At 32.2% G+C, this 24,459-nt stretch overlaps 1 protein-coding gene across 4 annotated transcripts in view; it reads left to right on the forward strand.

Moving 5' to 3' along the window:
* Nucleotides 1–10,299: 10,299 nt before the first annotated feature.
* LOC127739178 (mitogen-activated protein kinase-binding protein 1-like) overlaps nucleotides 10,300–24,459 on the forward strand; it is an 80,668-nt gene continuing 66,508 nt past the window's right edge. For 3 of the 4 annotated variants that reach the window (XM_052250788.1, XM_052250786.1, XM_052250787.1), the window contains exons 1-2: nucleotides 10,313–10,476; nucleotides 18,093–18,184. In XM_052250788.1, coding sequence (XP_052106748.1) covers nucleotides 10,399–10,476; nucleotides 18,093–18,184 — 170 coding nt within the window. In that variant the 5' untranslated portion in view covers nucleotides 10,313–10,398. Of the gene's footprint in view, nucleotides 10,477–18,092; nucleotides 18,185–24,459 lie in introns of all 4 variants that reach the window. The other variant, XM_052250785.1, reaches the window with a different exon arrangement.

Raw genomic sequence — 24,459 nt, forward strand, 5'->3', positions numbered from 1 at the left:
CATAAAGCTCCTCAACTGTTTCAGTACTTATACATCCTCGGCTTTCAAATATTCGGCTTTGAGCGTTCCTGATGAAGGTAAATCCAGAAAAGCGCTTCGGACGCATGCAATTATTTAACGTGTTGTTTTCATTTTTTATAGTAAACTTCTTGTGAGTAACCAAACTGATTCAATCTATATAGATATCCATCTTTTGTTTTTGAATAGGAGTAACATGGTTGGTGTCATTAGTTTGTCAGAAGCTGCTGAACCTTTCGGGACACATGAGTTCGTCTCGGTTTTAATTGGTCGTGTTTGTGTTGCACAATCATGGCTCAGTTTCTCGTACAGTGTTTTGATTTTTCGGTTTTCTTTGGTCATGGTGTTGTCTGTTTTTCTTCGTCTTATTGTTTTTGATTGCTCCTTGGCATCTTCTTTCCTTTCTTACGCCTATAAATATACGCTTTTAAGATGTAAGATATAAGGGGTAAAAAAAGTGAAAATGTTGGATACAGGGGGTAAAAAAAATAGGAACTGTTAAAAAGAGAGAAAAAAATGGGAAGTAGGAAAACATTACAAAAAAAAAAAAGGACTTGGGAATTAAGCAACCCATGTCACCTCCTCGTGCATTTAATCAATAGATATAATCCAAAACTATGATGGGAAAAGTTAAATTTATTACATAACATCCATAAAGTTGGAAACCGATCCAAATATATTGATATTTGTTAAACAAAATCTGACAGATCAGTTCTCAGTAAATTTAGAACTAGCAATTGAGAGAGGGTGGTATTGTAATATTGAAAGAAAACAACGTTTTTGCCTGTCTTGCCACAGTGAAGAAATTGAAGATGAATATCATTTCTTTTCAGAATGCCCATGCTAAACCTTATCAAAAGATACCTATTCAAAAAAATAAAATAAACACATATCTATATTGTACTTAATCGCATTCAGTAACATCATGATTTATAATTATACGTCTTGTTTGTATTTGATCATGTCATAACCATTTAATGTAAATGTTTAAATATATATTGTCTATTGTCTTTCAGTCAAATCAAACTGTTGAGACAAGTATCTAAATTTGTACGTAAGTGTCCCAGATATTGGACTTTTTTCATCCCTTTGCAAATTCCTATCTGTCACAATGTTCATGGTAAGAATGATGAAACAATTCAATTGCTCATTTATTTTATTACTCAAATTCATAATTTATAAAACTGGCAACAATCCATGATAACTAAAAAAAAAAACCCGAGAAATCTTTGTTGAAACAGAAGTAGGAACATACTAAATTCTATAGTGGTTGGAAAACACAGGAACAAAAGAATGTATCCTCTTTGATTAATTATTGCTCATTCTTCAATTATTGCTCATTCTGACTATGTTCAAAGTTTTGAAGTAGGTAATATTCCCACTCAGTATCTTATTTTCGGGGGCGATAATTATAATTATATTTCAATACAAAACATCTTTTTTTTAACAAAAATATTTTGTGTTTGTTTGCCGTGGAAAATTTATATAAAAATCATAAGGATAACTTTTTCGAACATTAATAGTATAAAGGAGATGTAATATATTATGTCAACGAAACAGCATCCTACTATTATGACACAAGAACTACAAGATTTCATTGTTGTTTAATATTTGCCATAGTATGTTATCTTCTCCCTCTGTTTGTGTATTATGAATAAAGAGAGCGAGATAGAAGTCGGGTTCCGACGCGTCAGTGAGACAGCAACACATAAAAAAACCCTTAAGAACATCTCTTTACAATCATTTCAAGCTCTAAATCGTGATAAGCAAGAGACTGTCAAGATGAAAGCAAAATATGTTTTTGTTGCATTTATAAGTGTTGTTGTTAAAGCATTGCAGGGCAATAACCCATGAACAACAAATTTGAAATTCGTCAATATCGAACTGGCAATGACTCCACTTTTTTCATCAGTAACAACATTTAAAATTGTAAAAATCATTTGCTAAACGGTTCAATAGTTATTGCAAGGAAACGACAAAAAGTGCCATTTTTGGAACAAAAAGGAACACAACTCCAGAGAGCAAAAGTGAAAACTTGACTTTCAACGTGTCATCAGTACCTATATATGGGTCATTATAAAAAAAAACATGCAAAACTATGTTATTTGGTCTTTTCAAGTCAAAAGACATGAAGCTATATCAAAATGTATCAAAATAACTATTGCATATGAAAGATATGAATGTTTTGTGATACACTATACACAGTTTACAGTATGAAATGTTGTAAAAACATTCTTAATTTTTTCTCAAACCCTTGGATATAGCCAGAATCAACTGTTTTTTTTTACTATAAATCCCTTCAGACCTGAAATAGGGCTATTATTCATATCATTTGTTATTAGAAATTATCACTTTTTATTGCATTTGATACATACAAACATTTTTTTAATGATTTGGAAGGTGTATGTTGGTTTTATAATAAAAAATTTAACCAAAAGGAAAAGTCTCATTTTTTAAGTCAATGGTGTAACCAAAAGACAAATTGGTAGGGTAAGAGTTATCTTTCTCAATATTTCAGCATTTACAATAGTTTCTCCCTTAGCAATGTTACCTGTAAGCATGTTATGCAAAAGAAAACAAACATTTATGTTGAAAATTAAGTAAAAAAATATTAAAAGTAAGTACAAGCTATATCGTAATTGAAAATAGTGTCCATGGTGTACCCTTATAAAAATCTTTTTGTTTTTAAATTCCTGAACTTTGAATTATGAAATATATTGATTGTAGAAACATGCACCAGGAACACCATATAAAATAGGGGAATGGAGCCCTTATTTTGTAACTAAACCTTAAAATACACCTGAAAATCAATGGTGTTACTGTCAATGGTGAGACCATTTTAATAAAATAACACCATTGACCAGCTTAGTAACACCACTGAATATATTATGACAATCAGCATTTTTTGGTGTTTCTTTCATGTTTAACAAGCGAAACATCATATTATTTATAACAAACAATACTTATTTAACAATGTTTTAACAATATCATGTATTACATATACAAAGTTTTCAAAAACTGGTGTATGCTGGTAACACCAATGACACTATTTAGTAACACTACTGACATTTTTAGTTATTGATATTGTGTTATATAATTTGAGATTTTTAAGCCAAAGAATTATTTTTTCTTCTTTTTTCTTTTGCTCAGTGTTCTCTGTTTTGTGTTCAGTACTTAATAAAAGTAAAATTTGAAATGTGTTGTCAATGGTGATACTTTTGTGTCATTGGAGTTACTGAAGAGTCAGTGGTGTTACTATATAAAAATGCGATACTTTTTAATTTTTATTCATAAATGAAAGCGTTTTAGGTTGTATACGAAGGATTAAGCATATTCTTATCATTTCATCTTATACATTATACATATACTAGTATTCAATTTAAGTGTATTTTTTAGTATTTACAACAGCCATAATTAGGACAGCCAACTTTTTTACGACAATGTATTCTGAAATTTATGTTTAAAAAGAATGTATAGCTAGAGGAATAATGTCAATAAGTAGTAATTTAAACCTTAACAACACATTGGAACAGTTGTTTGATGTTTAACAATAATATTTAGTACCTAAATGCATGTTTTAAATTGGTAACACCATTGACACGATTCTATCAAAGGATGACCTAAAATTGTTAAAATTGAAGGAACCCTTCATTTTTCCCATTGCATATTTCTGAAAATAGTTGCTACCATACTATAGAATAGAGGGACACATTAAATGTTTTAAACAATGACATCGTTTTTCCAAATATTACTTCATCGAAATTTGCATGTTTTTTTATAATGACCCATATACAAATTTTGGTTAAACTGTTCAAGCAGCTGGAGCCGCCTGTCCGCCTTACAACCCTACATTGATAACTAGAGTTGTGTAGTGAAAAAAACATGGGTAAAATCATTTTGAATTGAATTAAACCGTTTCAGTAAAGATCTTACACGTCTGACTTTAAGCATGTCACAAGTGTAAAACAGTGTTACTTCATATACATGTATACATGTATGATATGTAGCATGTAGTATATTTGTCATTACATATCTGAATATAAAGCATTCATTCATAATACCCGTAATTTAATCTAACAGTAATGTTTTATGCAAAGTATTTTATGTATAACTCAATAGACTTATTTTGGAAACTTTTTTACTAAATTTCAGAAAATAAAGAGAAAATTAATGGCTTCATTGGTCAAGCACTTTTGTACAATTTGTCATAATGATGGAATCTCCAATGCAGCAGTCACATGGTGCACATAATGTGAGGTTTTCTTTTGTGGAGACTGTGAAAAACACCACAGCAAGTCAAGACTGTCTAAGAACCATAAAACCATGCCAGCTGAAGATTATCAAACGTTACCTGCATTCATGCAAGACATATCTAGTCAGTGCAGAGACCATAAGAAGAAGTTTGAACTTTATTGTTCTTTCCATGCCTGTCCATGCTGTGTTCAGTGCATCACTGATAAACACCAGAAATGTCAAGACATGAAACCTCTGTCAGATATCCTAAAGCAAGTAAACTCAGTTCAGCTTTTTGAAAAAGATTTGAGGGATGTGAAGAAAAACTTTGATAAAGCTATTAAATACTTGAAAACAATGATCAGTACCATAAATACTCAGAAAACAAAAGCCATTGAGGAAATCCGGCTGATGTGGTAGTCGATGACTGATTACTTAAACAAGTTGGAGGAAACAATACTCGATGACTTAGAGTCTAAACATTCGAAGCTGAATTAAACATGGCAACTCTAGTAGAATAAATGGACCAGCGGGTCAATAAGATTGACCAATTGCAGAGAGAGTATACCGAAATGACACAATATGCAACTGAGTTACAGATGTATATTGGTCTGAGAGAAATTGAGAAAGCTACATCAGAAGCAGAAAAATACATTGAACATCTAGAAAGTAGAGGCCACTTCAGTGAAAAGAATCTAGAATTAATAATAAATATTTCGTCTGCTCTTCAATCAATTTCACATGATGTTAAATCATTTGGAGATATTAATATCAACACCACCTCATTTACTCTACAAATAAGGACCGGAGGAAAAGATCAAGCATTTGGTTCTAAAATTTCCTTGAATAGAACATATCAAGCCATCCTTATTTTAAAGACTCACAATTCCAGATGATATGCGGCCTTTTGAAATATATGCCTGTCTTGTATTATCAGATGGTAAATTTATGATAAGTGATCACAACAACAAAAAAACAACTAATGTTGTTCAGTAATGAGGGCATCTTTGTCAGACAAATAGTTACATTTACAGAGTATCCATATGGTGCTTGTTTTGTCAGAAATAATACAGTGGCTGTCACGTTAGGCAAAGCAAACCAAACATCACTGTTGGATGAAGAAAAGAATACAATTATTAAAAAAAATAAACTTTCTCATAATTGTTATGGAGCAGCAAGTGATGGTAAAACTTTGGTCGTCAGCATGCAGGGTGATAAAAGTACTACAGTGAATCTGAATGACATGTCTCATACAATCTTAGATGTGTTTGGGGCTGATTGTATTCCATTGTTCCAAGAAAATATATATTGCGCCATTTACTATGAAAGCAAAGGCTGCTGCTACAAAAGTACTGGTGAACATCTGTGGACATTTCAACACCAAGATAGTACATGCCCAGCAGGAATTACAGTACATGAATGGCTTTGTTTATTTAGTTTCTCGACGAAACAACAATATCGTGGTAGTGTCACCCGATGGTAAAACCTGTAAGACAATAATATCAAAGGATGATAGAGTTATATCCACGTATGCAATAGACATCAACAGAGATACAGGAATTATGATAGTGTCAAGTAAAATAAGGGAGCTACCATTTGATTTTTATGGGGGGGGGGGGGGGGGGGGGGCGGATGAAATTTTTTTTTTTTTTGCAAATGACTCATCCTGCCTTTTTTTTACTCAAAACTCCTGTCCTGCCTATTTTTTTCAAATTTAATCCTAGCCCCCCCCCCCCCCCCCCCCCCCTTTCCCCATAAAAATCAAATGGTAGCTCCCTAAGTGATGGGAGTGATGCATCCTATCAAACAGCTTTCGTTTATAAAATCGAGAATATTATTTGCCTAAATTAATAAATAAAGGTTAATACAAATGTTATATGTTCATATGTAAAATGGTATCAAATGTGTGATATCGTCCTTATTAAGGCGTCCCCATTTTTTTTATTAGAATAAATATTTGTTCACTTTTTGCATGAAATAAATTTGATTTTTGTAACTATTAACTTTACATAGACAACAGTATTTACAAAGGGAAGTTTAAGGTAATAATAAAAATGAAAAGAACACTGTATGCATGAAAACTAGCGTGTCCAAAGCGTTTTTTAAATTATTATTTTTTTATCAATGTTCACGAGGAACACTCAGAATCATAAATTCGAAAGCAAAGGATGTATGAATACTTGAATATTTTGTATCTCCTGATACTGTATATTCAGAAAAAGATCCTATTCAAAACTTTCCGTTTTGCTAGGACGTAGAAAGGTGTAAGTGTAGAAATATATCAGGTACAAAAAGACATTTCTTCACACAAGCAAAATAAAATGGAATCCAAGAGGTTCCCTCAAGAGAAATGGTTCTATATAAAACATGAAAATAAAAGAGGAATCGACAATAATACTGGACAGTAAAATGGACAACAGCAACCACCAACATCGACTTCTTGAAAAACACAGATGTACAAACAAGACAAATATAACAACAAACAAAGCAAGGTATAGGCACACAATGTGATATGCTAGCATACAAATACATGCAGAAATGGAGAGTTAGGCGCCTGCAAACATGTTTAACCCCGCCACATTATGTTAGTGCCTGTCTGAAGTCAGGAGCCTGTAATTCAGTGGTTGTCGTTTGTTGCTGTTTATCATATTTGTTTTTTGTTTAATGTTTGTACCTAAAGCAGGTCGTTAGTTTTCTCTTTTGAATTGTTTTACATGATTTGTTATTTCGGGGCCTTTTATAGCTGACTATGCGGTATGGGTTTTGGTCATTGTTGAAGGACGTTCGGTGACCTATAGTTGTTAACTTCTGTGTCATTTTGTCTCTGGTGTTGTTGTTGTTGGTGGTGGAGCGTTATTTATTGGAAATCATACCACGTCTTCTTATATTTGTAAGCAGAGTTGAGGAATAATATGAAGGCATACATATTTTTTATCCTACTGAAGACATAACCTTTTATTTTACCAAAGATTAGGATCAGAAAAGAGCCTCTCTTCCCTGCTACTTATGAAAAGGTTGGTGACAAACTTTTAAAATTATTGATGCAGAAATAAAAGATATTAAGATCATGAAAAAGGTAAGGAATAGCCTCCAACCATTTATCGTTGAATAATAGCTAGACTGAAAGGAGAAATTATTCTCTAAAACATCATTGTTGGTGTTATTTTTTTTTAAACCAAACATATTTCTTTTTCTGAAGAAACCTAGAACCAACCTATTTATTTACTATAACAACCCCCCACCTTTCATTCCCATAAATAATTATGCTCGTTGTGCAAGATAATAGTAATAATGATAATAAGACATTACATTGATTAAAATCTTACAAAATTGCATTAAAAAAAAACGGAAATGCGGTTTTCAATTGACTAAAATTCATTTGTATTTTTATATTCTTTTTCAGTTATCAAACGGAAAAAAGAAATATAAAAAAACACAGATCAATAGCAGTGAAAAAAAACTCTGGTTGATGTTATTTCCGTAACACGCGTTTGCTGTTGTTTGTTTATTTTTTATTGGGGTTTATTAGGGTTTTTGTTTTGATTTTTACTATTCTACTTGCTTTCCATTCCAAAGTCCAAATACTGTATATCGATTTACCAAATATGTAGACCATTCACTGTTTTCACACAAATTAAACTGATGAAAAACACAAGCTAGACGGATAAATACTTGTAAGTAAAGAAATTTTAGTATAACTTACTATATTTTTTTTTGTTTGAAAATGGATAAAGAATAAATAAACACCAGCTGAGGACCACCTCCGGGTACGGGATTTTCTCGCTGCGTTGAAGACCCATTGGTGGCCTTCGGCTGTTGTCTGCTCTTTGGTCGGGTTGTTGTCTCTTTGACATATTCCACATTTCCATTCTCAATTTTATATTTGTTCGATGAAAAAAAATGTTTTTCTCTTTTCTTTGTATTATATTTTTTCTTTTGGTTATATTCTTTTTTTTTATTATTATATGTTTTCTTTTTCTTTTCTTTTTTTCATCTGAAATTGTAAAGAATCAGTTATACATGTAGTTGTGTAGCTCTAACAGTCCCTCGCCTAAGTTTTGTTTAAGTAAAGTGTTCAAGATCCAACATCCCAAAATATTCGCACCAAATTTCCCTGGAAATATAAATGATTTCTTATCCCTAAAATAGTATCTAGTCTATATGCAAAATTCACAAACACACTTACACATAATTATCTGAGCTAAAGCTCTGAACATTGCTTGTTTTCAACTATGCTTTTAATGTGTATTGTTTTATTCGTTTTTAAATTTTTTTCAGTAATAACTATTTAGCTGTACATCGCATAAACGGGCACTTGATTTAGCCGTAAAAAAAATCAAAAGCGCCCTCTGGCAAAATCAAGGCGACAGTAGTTCGAACCTCGGAAATTGCCAATGAGACAACTATCCATCAGCGACAACATTTCAAATGAAGTGGGTGTAAAATTGAGAATGGAAATGGGGAATATGTCAAAGAGACAACAACCCGACCAAAGAGCAGACAACAGCCGAAGGCCACCAATGGGTCTTCAACACAGCGAGAAAATCCCGCACCCGGAGTTGGTCCTCAGCTGGCCCCTAAATAAAATTGTGTACTAGTTCAGTTAAAATGGACGTCACACTAAACTCCAAAACTAATAAATGGACTAAAATTAAAAAAACATACAAGACTAACAAAGGCCAGAGGCTCCTGACTTGGGACAGGCGCAAAAATGCGGCGGGGTTAAACATGTATTGTGAGATCTCAACCCTGCCCCTAAACCTCTAGCCAATGTAGAATAAAGAAACACATAGCAATACGCACAGTAAAAATTCAGTTCAAAAGATAGTAAGTATAGACAATCAATTGAAAAACTAAAGACCTAATTTATAACAAAACAATTTACGAAAAACAAAATATAGCATAGCGAACGAGCTGGGGTATATAAACACCGTAAGATGGTGCCAAAGGAACATCACCGTCCAAAAAAGGAAAATTAACAATAGAAAAAGAAAAATCATCCGTTTTGTCGTAATTTTTGTGTAGAGTTTCTGGTGTAAAACTGAAATATCTCATGAAATCTAGGAAAGGACAGGTATTTTTGTTAATAATTGATTTATTTAAAGTAAGTTCCTTTGGGTAAATTTCGGCAGTGTCTTTAGAGAATTCTTGATTTTTTAACGAAAAAATATCATCAAGATAACGGTAAGTGTTGTTGAATTTATCAATTAAATGGAATTTAGACAGGTCTTTACTGAGTTTGTCCATAAACTGTGATTCATAACATTACAGGAACAAGTCTGCTATTAAAGGGACACAATTGGTGCCTATAGGAATACCTACAACCTGTCGATGAACTTTATTGCCGAAACGTACATAAATATTGTCAATGAGAAAATTTACGAATTTAATCATCTCATCACACCTCCAGTAAGTATATCTAGCACATTTACCTTTCTCATTTTTCATCAACGGTTTTCAGTGTTGTTGTTGCTCATTGAAATGTGATAAGCTTCTATTCTAGAGACAAATGATTTAAATTGAAGACAGTTTTGAAAACCCTGTTTATCAGATAATTCAAATATATAAAGATAATTCTAGTTTCAAAATAAATTTAAATCAATATTATATATGTCATTGTTATATGTATATACTAGTACATTTTTTTGACAGTGAGAAAAAAACACAAAAGAAAAAAATATGTATTTTTGAGGAAGTGTAAACATATGGAAATCCTAAAAATGTTAATTTTCCTAGTTTGAAAACAAATCATTCCCAGTATCTCACTTCATTATTTTTCACACGGGTTATTTCCCTTTTCCCAGACTTTGAACTGGAAACCTGCATGGGACCTCAAAATGTCTTAGTCTATCATGAAAGGCCTTTTCTGATTGGTCTTCCAGAAACTGACAGGTGTGCTTTTCCTTCAAAATTTTCTTTCGTACAGACTCAGACCTGAAAAACTATAAACTGAATCACACGAATTGAAAGTAGAATTCAATAAACAGTAATTCATTGATGTATATTGATGAAATTAATAATACACTGAAACAAAATATTCCTAAATCTAAAACTTTTGACCAATCAGAAAGCGTTTTACATGTTACTAAACTTAATGGATCTTAGCAGTTTGAAAGCAGACTGAAAATGGGTCTGGATCATGAATAAATGGAGAGAAAAACTCAGAGGGTAGTTCGTTCCCCCTCGTTGAAGAGGAGGAGTCGTGTTATCCCATTAAATCAACGTGTAAGTAGATAATGCACTTCTTGTAAATGACCATGCATGCTACATGGACAGTACTGTTTGTTTACCTGTATGTCAATCATTTTTCCGATGCTGCATGTATTGTAAAATCAATTGTTTACTCATCATTTAATCACATTCAATTATGACTAATTCCTTAAATTTGTAAACTGAAAGATTAATACACTGACATCAGAGAAATGTTGACAAACTTTGAAGGAAAGGTAATATCTTGTTAAACACGAGTGACCAGACTAACTTGTCTGCATATGATATGGGTTAGTAAGGATCTTACATGTCCACTGTAGAGTGTGTTATCATTTGAAATCCCGTCCAGGATAAAATTTCCTGTCTCAGAGGAACCTTAATATCTCATATCATCCCATTTTAACATTCGCTAGCTATAGTCAATAGTTACATGTAACCAGCAAATTGCAGTTTCGGAACCTAGTTCATGCTGGGTAATTTTTTCAAGTTAGCGTACATGTACATCAAAATGTTGTGATTGATTCAAAACGTCCTATTAAAACAATGAAACTTGACCAATAATCTGACCTGTATATTCATCATGTTCATTTTGGTGAAAGAACATCGAAATTACCTAAAGTACTAAACAATTATTGTCCTGGTCACTCTATAAATATAAGGAGATATTTTTCGATCCAAAAACAATGTAAAAATTTCAAAATTCACCGAATGACAGGACAATTTCTTACCACATTTGGTTTAGTGGCTGCTTAAAAAATGTGTTTTAAAAAACTAAATGTTTTTTTATCACATGATTTTCTCACTTATGAATAATGGGAAGAGTGAGACTTTTATTTGGTACGACACATACAATGAAATATACATTTGTACATCTTGTAGAATCATTGCAAGATATGCATGGCTGCCTGACAGACAAGGTCACCTGACCTTGACCTAAATGTATCACTGATCCACTTTTATTTGTTGTGATTATGTCTGTTTCTCAGATACATTTTACATGTACTAGAAGCAATACATGTACATGTACTTACAAATGTATGTCAATTATACAGTGATCTGGAAGGATTTTTTCTCTATGGGCCCAGGGCCCCCCAAAAATAAATTCAATGGGCCATTTTTAGAATTAATGGGCCATGTTGTCAAATGAGTGGGCCATTCGTTAACAATAAAAAAAAATAAAAAAAGTGTATATTTCACTGTACTTACAAGTATGATTCTAATTAATATCATGGAAATTGTTCCTGTGATTTTGTTATTTCAATTTCAATGAATATACAATAACTTCTTCCAAACCGGGCAATATTTACGATAACCTTTATTTACAATGTTAAAACTGGTACTGTTCCCTTGTTCATGTTCATGTTTTTTTTACATTAAATTTGGGTCTTCGTCGATACCATACTTATTCCAGACGTTCCGTATTAGAGGACGTTTCTGGCATTTCCTCTGCACTTGTATTATTATTACTTCATCACGATGACAAGAATAACAGTAGAGAGCAACGTTAATTGAAAAGACACGACAACAATTCGCTGAAGGCATGTTTAATGTCAAAACGAGCCAAAGACCAAAAAAATTGACAAGGACAGTTAAGCCCCTTTTATGGAGACAAATACTACGCTATTCATAAAAAGGCTTTTGGATTTTTCAATCGAAATAATAGCAAGCTTACTTAAAAAATTATAATTAGAGAAGAATTCTCGACTGTACTAGCCAATTTTCACAAATTTAAAGTAGTTTATAAAAAATTATATGAATGATGGTTAATTACGTTTTTGGGGTAATCAGTCATACCGCATGTTGCTATTATTACCATAGGAAAACACCCAAGACGTCCCAAAAATATATAGGTGCTCCTATCATTGGAGTTGTGTATTCGCACATGGCGGCACGAAATACGATCGGAAATCCATTTGACGATATCTCAACGTTTCAAAACGAAGTGAAAAATATCATGCGCCACGCGGGCGCTTACATTTGTCACTCTATGCGCCATTTCTGGTCGATAAGCGCAATTGGCGCAAGGCGCACATCCTTCCCGATCACTGATTATAATTGACATACATGTAAGGGAATGTTTGTAAGGTGAACGTGTCTGTCTGGTAGGGTTTATGTACATGTATGTAACATTGAAATAATTTTCATGGTTTATATGACAATGTAAGGTTTTCAGAATTCGGTCCTTTTCTCAAATACCATAAGCAATTGGTCACTCTATGCACCATTTCTGGTCGATAAGCGCAATTGGCGCAAGGCGCACGTCCTTCCCGATCACTGATTATAATTGACATACATGTAAGGGAATGTTTGTAAGGTGAACGTGTCTGTCTGGTAGGGTTTATGTACATGTATGTAACATTGAAATAATTTTCATGGTTTATATGACAATGTAAGGTTTTCAGAATTCGGTCCTTTTCTCAAATACCATAAGCAATTGGTCAACTACAAATGTATATTTGGTGTACATGTTTGTCTGGCAGGGTTTATATGAAACTGAGATCAGATTCGTTGTTTATTGGACAACATTAGTTTTTTTGTGATTAGGTCCATTTCTCACAAACTATAAGCAATTGGTTAACTATGTATACATCATTTTACATTTGGTGTATTGAATGATTGTATGTAGGATAAAAATGTTACAATAGTTGTCACCTGAACTTGATTCTTTTTTATAAGTTTGTTGAAATGCTACTCAAAGGTGCATACACAGAGTTCTTATAGTTTACAAGACAACAAGTCCTTCCAAAGAATTTTTTTTTTTGAGTACCTTTTACATGTATAAATCAGATCAACAAATATAACATTTTTATTGGCCTGCTACAAGTGTTGATAAAAGCAAGGCATGATATGCTAATCCAGCAGTTTAAGAAGTGGAAGTGATGGCATAAACAATAACTGGTACATGTAGTACAAAGCTAATATTTCTGAACATACCAAAGATACATTTGTAGTAATTGTACCAACAGTTCCTTACCGTTAGCATGATAGCCATCATTTTCATGGTTCAATGGTTTTATAACATCAGATTTGTTTATCTTTTTTTGTTTGTTCATTAACATTGTGTACACAGAAATAATGGAAAAACTTTATTTCATTGAAGTAATTCTGAAAATAAGTTGTTCATTTGTAAGTCAATTCAGGTACATTGTACATGTATAACTGTCATGACTGTGGGACTTTTAGGTCCTATACTGCATCATGTAACTGGCTGTTCTTATTTCCATGGGGCCTCTGAGGCCAAGTGGTCTAAGTAGTTCAGACATACAGAGTTGGAATTGCACATGTGGCAGGTGCTTTTGACTCTGATCTTAATTGTCTAGCATTGTCAGTTTTTATTGAAGGTCATGATTCTCTACGGACTCCAGGTGCACCAGTTTTCCTCCAGGAATAAAAACTAACAACCATGACATAACCAATAGTACTGAAAGTGGCCTTAAACACCAACTATTAATCTGTCTTAATTTTCAATAATTTGATATTTTCTAACTGACATGACTGAATTTGGTGAACTCCAGAATTTAGAAACACAAGACATTTTTAACTGAACAATTTGTATTTTTTCATGATCAAAATTTTCCAATCTCACACTTTTCTTCAGTTTAAAATTGTCTAGATGTCTACAATTTGTTTATTAGCCAACAGCTACATTTGTACTAATAGACTTCAAAAGGGAGTAAAGGGATGTCCTATGGCTTTTTGGTGAAAAGGATGCAGGCTGAACTTTTGTAAGGCAAGGCAGAAAGAAGCCCAGAAAAGTTCCATAAATAAATACATCATTTAAAAGTTTTTTGACAATATTAGGGCTAAGTAATAGATATAGGAAGATGTGGTATGAGTGCCAATGAGACATCTCTCGATCCAAGTAACAATTTATAAAAGTAAACCATTATAGGTCAAGGTACGGCCTTCCACACGGAGCATTGGCTCACACCGAACAGCAAGCTATTTAATGACTACTTCTCATGCTTCTGGTCTGAAGACTAAGCTAGTCGAAAAGTTGAATGAAATTTTAATTTTGTCAAATTTTGACGTGCAATCATTGGTTATCCATGGACCACTTTAGCAAGAGCTTAGTTGGTCATATTGCTCTCAAAAGACCACTCTCTGCACAGAGCACAAAAAGTGTTAGTGTTTTAGGGATGAATATACATATATATATATATATATATATACAAGTCTAAATTGAAAACAACGTTCAAACCTATGATTGCGTTGGATAAAAACCACAATTTTTATACGTGTGCATGCAAAACAAATATATATATATATGGTACTACAATGTGCAATTAATTTGATAAATCAACTAGCTTATAACCAGAACAGAAAGTGTGGGACATTTAAAAAAAGGCATTTTAGTGTATATAATATATTAAGAGGCAATATTGACAATTACAGTTTGTAAAAGAAAGCTGATTTTAAATGAAACTTTCTACTTTTAGACATTTGCCTTTGTTTTAAGTATTTGTTAAGGTGATTTAGGGGTCAACAATATTGACAGTATAAATAATGTTTATTTGTAGAAGATAATAAAACATCTATCAAATTACCAACTTATACAAGCTATTAAATGTATTTTGAATGGTGTTGCTATCATCAAATCCTCTAGTTGGATTAAGATAAGTCCTTTGGCTTTTTACACTTCAGTCCAGTGTATGTTGATTGTAGAAGAATGGTAGGGAGAGTTGATATAAAGATTGTCTAGAACCAAACCTAAAAGAGGATCACCTTTTAACTAGAAATTGTAGACATCGGTTGAGATACTGATTCATTAAGGATTGAAAGCATCACTGGTTGTGCTAATGTATATTTCTATGACTATCATTTCATTATAAACTTGGTGTGTATGAGGTGAAAACATGGAGCTTTATCTATTTATTATAAATTATTCATAAACAAGAATGTGTCCATGGTACATGGATGCCCCACTCACACTATCATTTTCTATGTTCAGTGGACCGTGAAATTGGGGTCAAAACACTAATTTGGCATCATTAGAAAGATCATATCATAGGGATCATTTAACTTTCAACTGCAACATTGTTGTTTACTGTTCATAGTTGTGTCTGAAACAAGCTCCAAAGATCCCTTGATTAATTTAAGCTCCAGTAAACTGAACATGTAGACATAATGATGTTGTAGGCTGTATGGAGGGGTTGATCAAATTGAAGATTTTTCTAGAACCAAACCTCATCATGCTTATTGAGAATCCCTTTTAATATGTTCGTGTTCCAGTCTTTTACCTCTTGATTAAATGCACATGCATTCAGGTAAATCAGACAGTGTCCACCAGTTTCAGGGGAGATAATATTTTGCAATTTTTTTTTATTGGTTATGTTTTCACAAAATTTAACATTGAAAATAATTTGTCATATATGTAAAGAATTTGTTTTTACCTCTGCGCTATTAGTAAATAGAAGTTTCAGCTTTGATTGATTTGTCATACACTTTGAGGTCCAAGGTGGGGATATTACTTTAAGTATATTATCCATTTTTCCATGAAAACAAGCTCAGTAACACATACAGTTTACATTTGCTGAATATTATTTTCCTTAACATATATGAAAAAATCGACAGTTTGTAAAGTACTCAAAATTTTCCAAAATCCATTTTACTTAAAACTAAGTTAAAAGTATACTGGTTTTCCACAGTATAAAATTATTTTTTTCTTACATGTTTGGGAAAAGATTTTATTTTTCGGTTTGACTATGAATATTTACTTTTAAATTTCCATTTGAATTTAAGTATGCATGGTTTTTCTCTGTCATATAATGCTGAATAAAAATATATGATTATTAAAAAGATATTGCTAATAGTTTGCTTTAAACTCAGTTATTTGGAAAAATTGTTGATGACATACATATTTTTATGCCCCACCTACGATGGTTTGTCCATCCGTCCGTTAGTCAGTCTGTCCCACTTCATGTTAAAGTTTTTGGTCAGGGTAGTTTTTGATGAAGTTGAAGTCCAATCAACTTGAAACTTAGTACACATGTTCCCTATGATATGATCCTTCTAGTTTTAATGCCAAATTAGAGTTTTGACCCCAATATCACTGTCCACTGAACATAGAAAATGATAGTGCGAGTGGGGCATCCATGTACTATGGAAACATTCTGGTTATCTATAATTTCGATCTGAATGAATTGAATGAAGTTACAATGTACCTATGGGAAAAATGAAAAAAAATACATGTACATGTACATATATATCAGTTGTATATGAGGCACTGCCCTCAAACAGGTTGCATCTAAATTTATAAAAGAAAAATGATCCATTTACCTGTTTCTGAATAGCAGATATATATAATGTACATAAATTAGAATTAATCCCAAACAACTGTATAAAGATTTTTTTCTTTCCATCTAAATGTTTTCCATATTTTTAAGATGGCGATCATGTTTATTAATATTGAGTGATGTTATTAATTGATGACGAGGTGGCCCGGGGCCTTACATCATGTTGTAAAATCTCCTGTCTAAAAACAGTACTACAATATGATATTATCACGGACTTACACATGTAGTACTATATTGGGACTTAGAATATTTGATTATGGCAAAGCTTAATCGAAAAACTATTCCAATATCAGTAAGTTTTTTATAACGTAATTATTTTTTTTGTCAAACATAATAAACAACAAGAAATCTTTAGTGAATACATGCAGATGCATAAATTAAAAATGTTCTTTATACATGATGCTATTTTAAGGTTGACCTATATTATTATTGTATTGCACATTGCTGAAGTTAATCAGAGAAAGATGTAATTATTTTGTCAGCAGTTTATATAATTAAAAAAAATTTAAAAAATGGTGACATGTCATGTGATGTCAACGACCACAGAATAGTTCAAATTTCTTTTCACCATTTTCAAAGGTAACATAAATTTGAAGCTTGTTGAGATTGTATATTTACCTCAAGATGTTAAATTTTTCCTATCCAAACATCAATTTTGACTTTATTTAACACTTAACCTTCTACATGTTCTAATTGATCTATATACATGTACATGTGTAAATGCAGGTGTCAAATTCAAACCTGATGTCTCACCCATTTCTTTATAAAAATTAGGAGGTGTAGTATGATTGCCAATGAGACAAGTATCCACCAGAGTTTAAATGAAGTGGATAAAGGCAATTATTCTTTGCCTTTTATAGTCTGTAATTATTGTTGATATGACAGTATTCTACATCTGTGCGTTGCAAAGCTTACAAGGTTATATTAGACATTGAACAAAGATTTTGCTCATACTGGTTTTAGGAACCATGTAAATTCGAACTTGCATTAAGGGTTCAGTTTTGCTCTATGTTTAAGATCTCACTGTAACCAAGTTAAAGAATAGCAATAAAAGTGCTGTACACGTAGGTTAAATCATAAGTACAGGATGAGATGTTTTGTCATGAATTAATACACCACAATAATTCTTTTTCATTTCTGAGAGTTACTGCCATATTTGTTTTATAATACAAGAGTATAGCTAAATAGTAAGTGATTCCTGCATTTTTCTAGAAAGAGCTACATGTAGTTGCATTGTTTCATGTAAAAAAGCAAAGCAGAATGGTAAATTAGCAAGATTCACTAACATGACTAAGTCAAGTGTTTTGTTTAAGGTAGTTTTTTTTTTACTTTTAGGTTCAACTTGAGCGTGTTATTGGACTTACTGGAAGTTCTAATGCTACCCTTGATTGTGATATCAACACAGGAACTATCGCCTATCCTGCAGGGTAAGTGTACCGTGCTATATTGTGATTGGATTGCACAAGCCACCAGAACAGCAAAAAAATAGACATGGTCCAATTATGCAGAGACCCTAAAAATTCATTTCAGATTTTGACTCTATTATTTTTTTCCATTTATAAAATGGGTTTTCAAGTATTCTATAGATCCTTCAATGATTCCAGTTAATTACCAGTTAAAATAGGAAATAAGAATGAAAGGAGATGCATGATATACCACTCATTTTAGTTAAAAATCACTTTTGTTGGAGATTTTCACTGTAAATACTGGTGATTTGGGGTGATTTACTCAACACCAGCAGCAGTGTTTTCCTGTTGAATACCCATCTGTATAGTAAGTCATTGTGAAGGCAACAAATAAACATATTGAAACAAGAAAAAATTCTGCATTTTTTCTAGGCAAGATTTTTTTATGCTTGATATATATTGTTTGTACACTTATCTGTTAATGAAGCCTGTATGTTGACATCTGAATGTAGTTTGATTCATGTGTCATTGGGTTGCTGTCTCATTGATGTATGCTGGGTAACAGGTAACCCCATCCACATCATTATAATTCAAAATAGTTTTGCTGGATAAGCATGATAAGATATATCTTATTTTGATAGTGATTTTCTTATCTATCACTGAAACATGAATATGAAAGTCTGAAATGCTAAATAAAACTTGTCAAGAGCACAGTGGTTGTTTATTGATGAGGAAGTGATGAATGATTAGTAAAGAAGTATGAAGAATACAAAGTTTCTGATAGGTTTTTGATGCTGTAGATAAGCTGTTCACTTATACATGTACTTGAGAAATGTCTATGAAAAAGTTGGAAATACTAGACTTGTACACATATTTTGTTCCTTAGTATAGTGAAGTAATGTTAAGAATTGTAATTACGTAATGATTTAATAACATTAAAGCTCCTATTAATAGACCTCCATAACATTCTTGTGAGGTTCTAGTACTCCTTAAGCTCATTTGTACTGCAGTGTTCAGTGTGACAGATGCATGTATTTAATTGTTGATGATGATGAATGGCTGTTTATCACAAGCAGCAAGTTAGATTTATATTCTGGACGAGAACATATTATTTCAATATGTATATGAACCCTGCTTTGTATTAGACCAACACCTAAGCAGGATTTTTAATGTACTAGTACACAAGGTAACAGTCCACTTAAAGACATGTCAATCAACCCAGACATATTATTCAGACTCAGAGCCAACCAGTCTTTATTACTCCTTAGTGCCACATGCTAGAAGGAGAAGTGGCAAATACAAATTTTAAAGTCTGGGTTGACCCTGGCCAGGGATTGAACCCACAACCTCCCGCATTCGAGTCAAGCATGCTACCAAGACGCCACTAATTTGTGGTAGTACATTGATAATTTAGGGAGTAAAAATCCTCTACTGTTACAGTACAAGTAATTCAGAAGCAAGGTGATAGTCAATCATTTCTATAAAAATCATTTCTTCGTGTGTGGGTTATCAATTTATTATTTTTTTTGTACTCGTTTTGAGATTCACGAAGGTAGAACCAGGTTTGAAAAACCTTTAAAGGGACAATAGGGCCAATGATATAATATATTAAGCTCAGTACAGAATATCAAGTGTAATGATGGGTACATTATAGTCTTGTCATTTTATTTTTATTGAAAACCTTTACGGTGATATTTGATAATTGGGCCAAGGTTGTGAAAATTTACAAATAAACATGGAAAGTTTTACAATTTTTGTATTCATGTGAGTTTAACTACCATGTTGAAGATAAGTCTATCACTTTCCCTTTATCTTGAGGAAGAGTTTAGTGTGGGTGTGATAAACATTACACTGACAGGTGATATTATGGACATTTAAATCAAATCTTCTCCAAATTAAGTAAATCCATCATACCATAATTGTAGAGTGTTTATCTGGTTCAGATAATAAGCTTTCTATTACAATGACACTACAGGTATCATACAATCACATTAACAAATAGATCCTTTATGACAGAATTTAATACATCATTATGGCTATATATATTGGGAAATGGGATTGACCTGACTGAGGTTGTCCAGTAATGGCTTTTTTTTTGTATTTCTGTATTCTTTTGGAATTTATTGGGAGGATGATGATGGTAGAATTGATTATATCTGTTTGTTGGATGTTATAGATACAATATTGGTTGTCCAGTAATGGCTCTTTTTCTGTTTTTTTTTTTATCTCTGTATTTTTCGGAAGTTATTGGAAGGATGAAGTTGGTTGTACTAGAATCTCAATTGATTAAATCAGTTGGGGATGTAATAGATATATAGTATATAATACCACATTTGTAAAATGTATGCTGTAATAACTGTATGAATAAACACCATATGGGGTAACTGTCAATGAGACATTAGGCCTGAAATGAACATAAAGAGGTCACCACAGGCACCCCACCATATCCATGTGTCTGTCTCAAGTCGGGAACCTATTCATGTATGATCTTTTGCTATAATTTAATGTTTTTGTTAGGGAATATACTATTGATGTCAAATCTTTGCTAGTCTCTGTTATATTTAATCACAAATTAACTAGACTTAGGGTGAATTTGGGCTTTTTATATTGTATAGACACTTGTCTATTGTTGAAGACTGTTTTGCTCTCTAGATGTCTTTTGGCTTTTTCAGCTGTTTGTTTGCTGTCTCATTGAAATATACCCAACATCTCCTTTATTCATGTTTTTCAATGAGCCGGTAGAATTTTTTTGCAATCTAAAAATAATGCATAATTCCACAAATGAAATGCTTTCAACATGCTTAATTAGGGAAATTTTAGAAAACTAAAGATAAATGAAATTTTAAAAATCCTAAAGATTAAAGAAATTTTAGAAATCCTAAAGACTGAAATATAAAAAAATCTAAAGATTGAACAATATGAAGCTAAATAATAATCATTGGTCAACTCCAGTGTGCTTGACAAGTAGGTGCTAAAATGTAAAAAAATCTTCATAGACCGAAATGTGACAATAGAGATGTAAATGAAAGTAATCATATCATATTGTCTGTGTGCAGCAGCAATTAAGCTTCTCTTTATGGTCATGATGGTACAAATAATGTCTGTTATGTGTATTGTAACTTATAATACAATTATCTGTTCCATTGTTGTATGTAGTGTGATTTTTAGTACAAATTAATCTACTTCTGGTACAAACAATAATACTAAACTTCTCACTTCTAACAGAGTGCTTCCTTATGTCTGTATCAATTTGCAGTATAACACTATTTTGAAGGACTTGATATTGTTTGCTGTTCAACATTTGATACTTTTAGATTTTCAGTCTATGCTTTCTGATTACTGCAGAAGGGGAAAAGTTTAAATTGTCAAAAGGCTGTTATGGAGTTCTAGTTCATGTAACTAAGTATAAACCTAATATGATTAATGCTGATTATACAAAAAGATATGCCGACCTATGTCTATTTGCAGTTTACTTATTTCAACATAACAAATGTGATATTTGAAAATTTTTGTATTTTGAACATTATTGTCTTGCTCCTAAAATTGAAAACCCTTTTTGAAAAGGTGGCATCTGATTGCCTTTATGTTTCAAATCTGCCTATCAAGTTTCAAACTCTTGAAAGATTTTACAATGAGAAATTAATGGACAAACATCAGTTTGATATATACATCTGTAAGTATGAGTTTGTCTTACTCTTTTGTTGTTTTTGTTGTTGTTGCAAATCACTCAACTTAATACTAGCCAGTTGTTGATTCAGGAATTTCAAAAGGGAAGCCCTGACCCCAAAATGTAGCTAATATCCTTCAAATATAAATCGATGATCTATGTTAAAGTCCCATAAGATGGCTAATAACCCACATTTTGTTCCCTCTAAATGCTTGCAAGAGTACATGCTGACTGTGCAGTATGGGCTTTGCTCATTGTTGAAGGCCGTACAGTGACCTATAGTTGTTAATTTCTGTGTCATTTGGTCTCTTGTGGAGAGTTGTCTCATTGGCAATCATACCACATCTTCTTTTTTATATGTATAAGAATGAATGGATGTGAGATTTCAATTGAACATTTTATAGTAACAAGTATAAAGTATTCCTATACAATTGTTTTGTTAGACACACAAAACTAGTTATATAAACAGAGCCTGTGGGTCTTACATACATATGTCTGTCTCATACCACTGCCTAAAGAAATGTACATTGTACTAGATATTTATACCGTGTAGGTGTGTTTTTAAGGAGAAATAATGTAAAACAACATTAACCTAACAAATTATAAATTCAAAAATGGTGTACTGCTCTTTGTAATGCAACCTAGAAATATGAAAAAAACCAACACCATATTACGCATTTCTAAATACGGTATAAATTATTGAAAATAACCAGGTGCTTTATTGTAAATGGATGGTAGTAAAAGATTTTTAAGTCTTCATTTAAGGTGTTTTGAAGTTTCAAGGAGAATTTATTGTGTGTAAGTGGGTAAAATGAAAAAATGTTTTATGTTGACATCCCATAATTATGCTTTCACCATAGGGTAGACTTTTATATTTGATAAATCGGGCTGGTTCACATTTACATAAGAAATTTAAAACATTTGTATGTTGTCAACTCGGTTGTTTTTCGATTCAAATCTTTTGTAATATATGATTGCTTAAGGACATTTTTAAAACACAAGTTATTATGTGAGGTCAAACAATTTACAGTTGTTAATGAACTAATTTGCATTGTTCTCATTGTTAAAGTTCTAAAAAACTACTTATTAACGTCAACAAGAATACATTTTTAAGTGAAACTTTCTTGAATAGAAATAACAATTTTAAATTTACAAAGGTACATATGTACAGTAATTCTCATGCTTGAAAGTATTTGGTAAAAAATTTAAACCGAATTACAGTGATTAAGGTTTCATTAAAAGGGAACTTTTGCACAGGCACTACAAATGAAAGTTAACAACTGTTTAAAACATCTCAAATTGCAATTGATTTGTAAATATGTGTAATATTGTAAAATTGTTCATAGATAAAATTGAGAATGGAAATGGGGAATGTGTCAAAGAGACAACAACCCGACCAAAGAGCAGAAAACAGCTGAAGGCCAACAATGGGTCTTCAACACAGCGAGAAAATCTCGCCCCTAAACAAAAATGTGTACTAGTTCAATGAAAATGGACGTCACACTAAACTCTGAAACATATAAATGAACTAAAATTAAAAAACATACAAGACTAACAAAGGCCAGAGGCTCCTGACATGGGACAGGTTCAAAAATGCGGCGGGGTTAAACATGTTTTGTGAGATCTTGACCCTCCCCCTATACCTCTAGCCAATGTAGAATAAACAAACACACAGCAATATGCACAGTAATTTTCAGTTCAAAAGAAGTCCGAGTCTGATGTCAGAATAGGCAACAAAAGAAACTAAGCAAAATGACAATGATGCACAAATTAACAAAGGACTACTAGCAGTTACTGACATGCCAGCTCCAGACCTCAATTAAACTGATTGAAAGATTATGTTTTCATCATATGAAAATCAAGCACATTCCCTCCTGTTAAGTTCATAATTTGATCCAGTTTTCTCCAGTTTTAGCTTACATTCAGTTTGCTGTACTAAATTTTTCACGGTGTTGATTTTTGTGAAGTCGAAATAAGGTTATAAGATCTCTGCCATGTATTACATGTATCCAAGTGTAATTGTATACATATAAAGTGACTAAATATGTATACAATTACATTTGTATACTATACATGGAACGAAGTCTATTTTTCAAGGTCGAGTCAAATGTTTATTTTGCTTGTACCCCTCATACATCTTTAGACTTCCTACAAAGACATGCTTTTCATCGCCACAGGTCACTCAAGATGAAGTGATAACAAACCACCTGAATTTTAATTTAATTCAATTCAAGTTTAATGATGTGCATAATATTTATGTAATATTTATTAACATTTAATGTAGATAACATTCATAAGACACAGTTTGTTCGTTGAATCGAAGCTCTCACTGTATACATTGTATTATGTATATATAATTTTGTAAAATGCATTCAGAAGTCAAGATGAAGTAGAAAATTTTAAACTGCCCTCATTCAAATCTTTTAAACACATAAATGTTTAGTCTTATCAGTTGAATAATATAGTTAGTCTTTCTAATGAAAACATTAATTAAGTTTCTTGCCTGTTTCAATGATGTTAAATAAACATACCCGGTATGCATAAACGAATATGTCAAGACTAGAATAGTTATTTGGACCAAAACTGTCAACATAATTGGTTCTCTCTTTTCCAGTAAGACCTGTCTTAT

Source organism: Mytilus californianus, unplaced genomic scaffold (assembly GCF_021869535.1).
Source record: "Mytilus californianus isolate M0D057914Y unplaced genomic scaffold, xbMytCali1.0.p SCAF_4, whole genome shotgun sequence".
NCBI classification, from domain to species: Eukaryota; Metazoa; Mollusca; class Bivalvia; order Mytilida; family Mytilidae; genus Mytilus; species Mytilus californianus.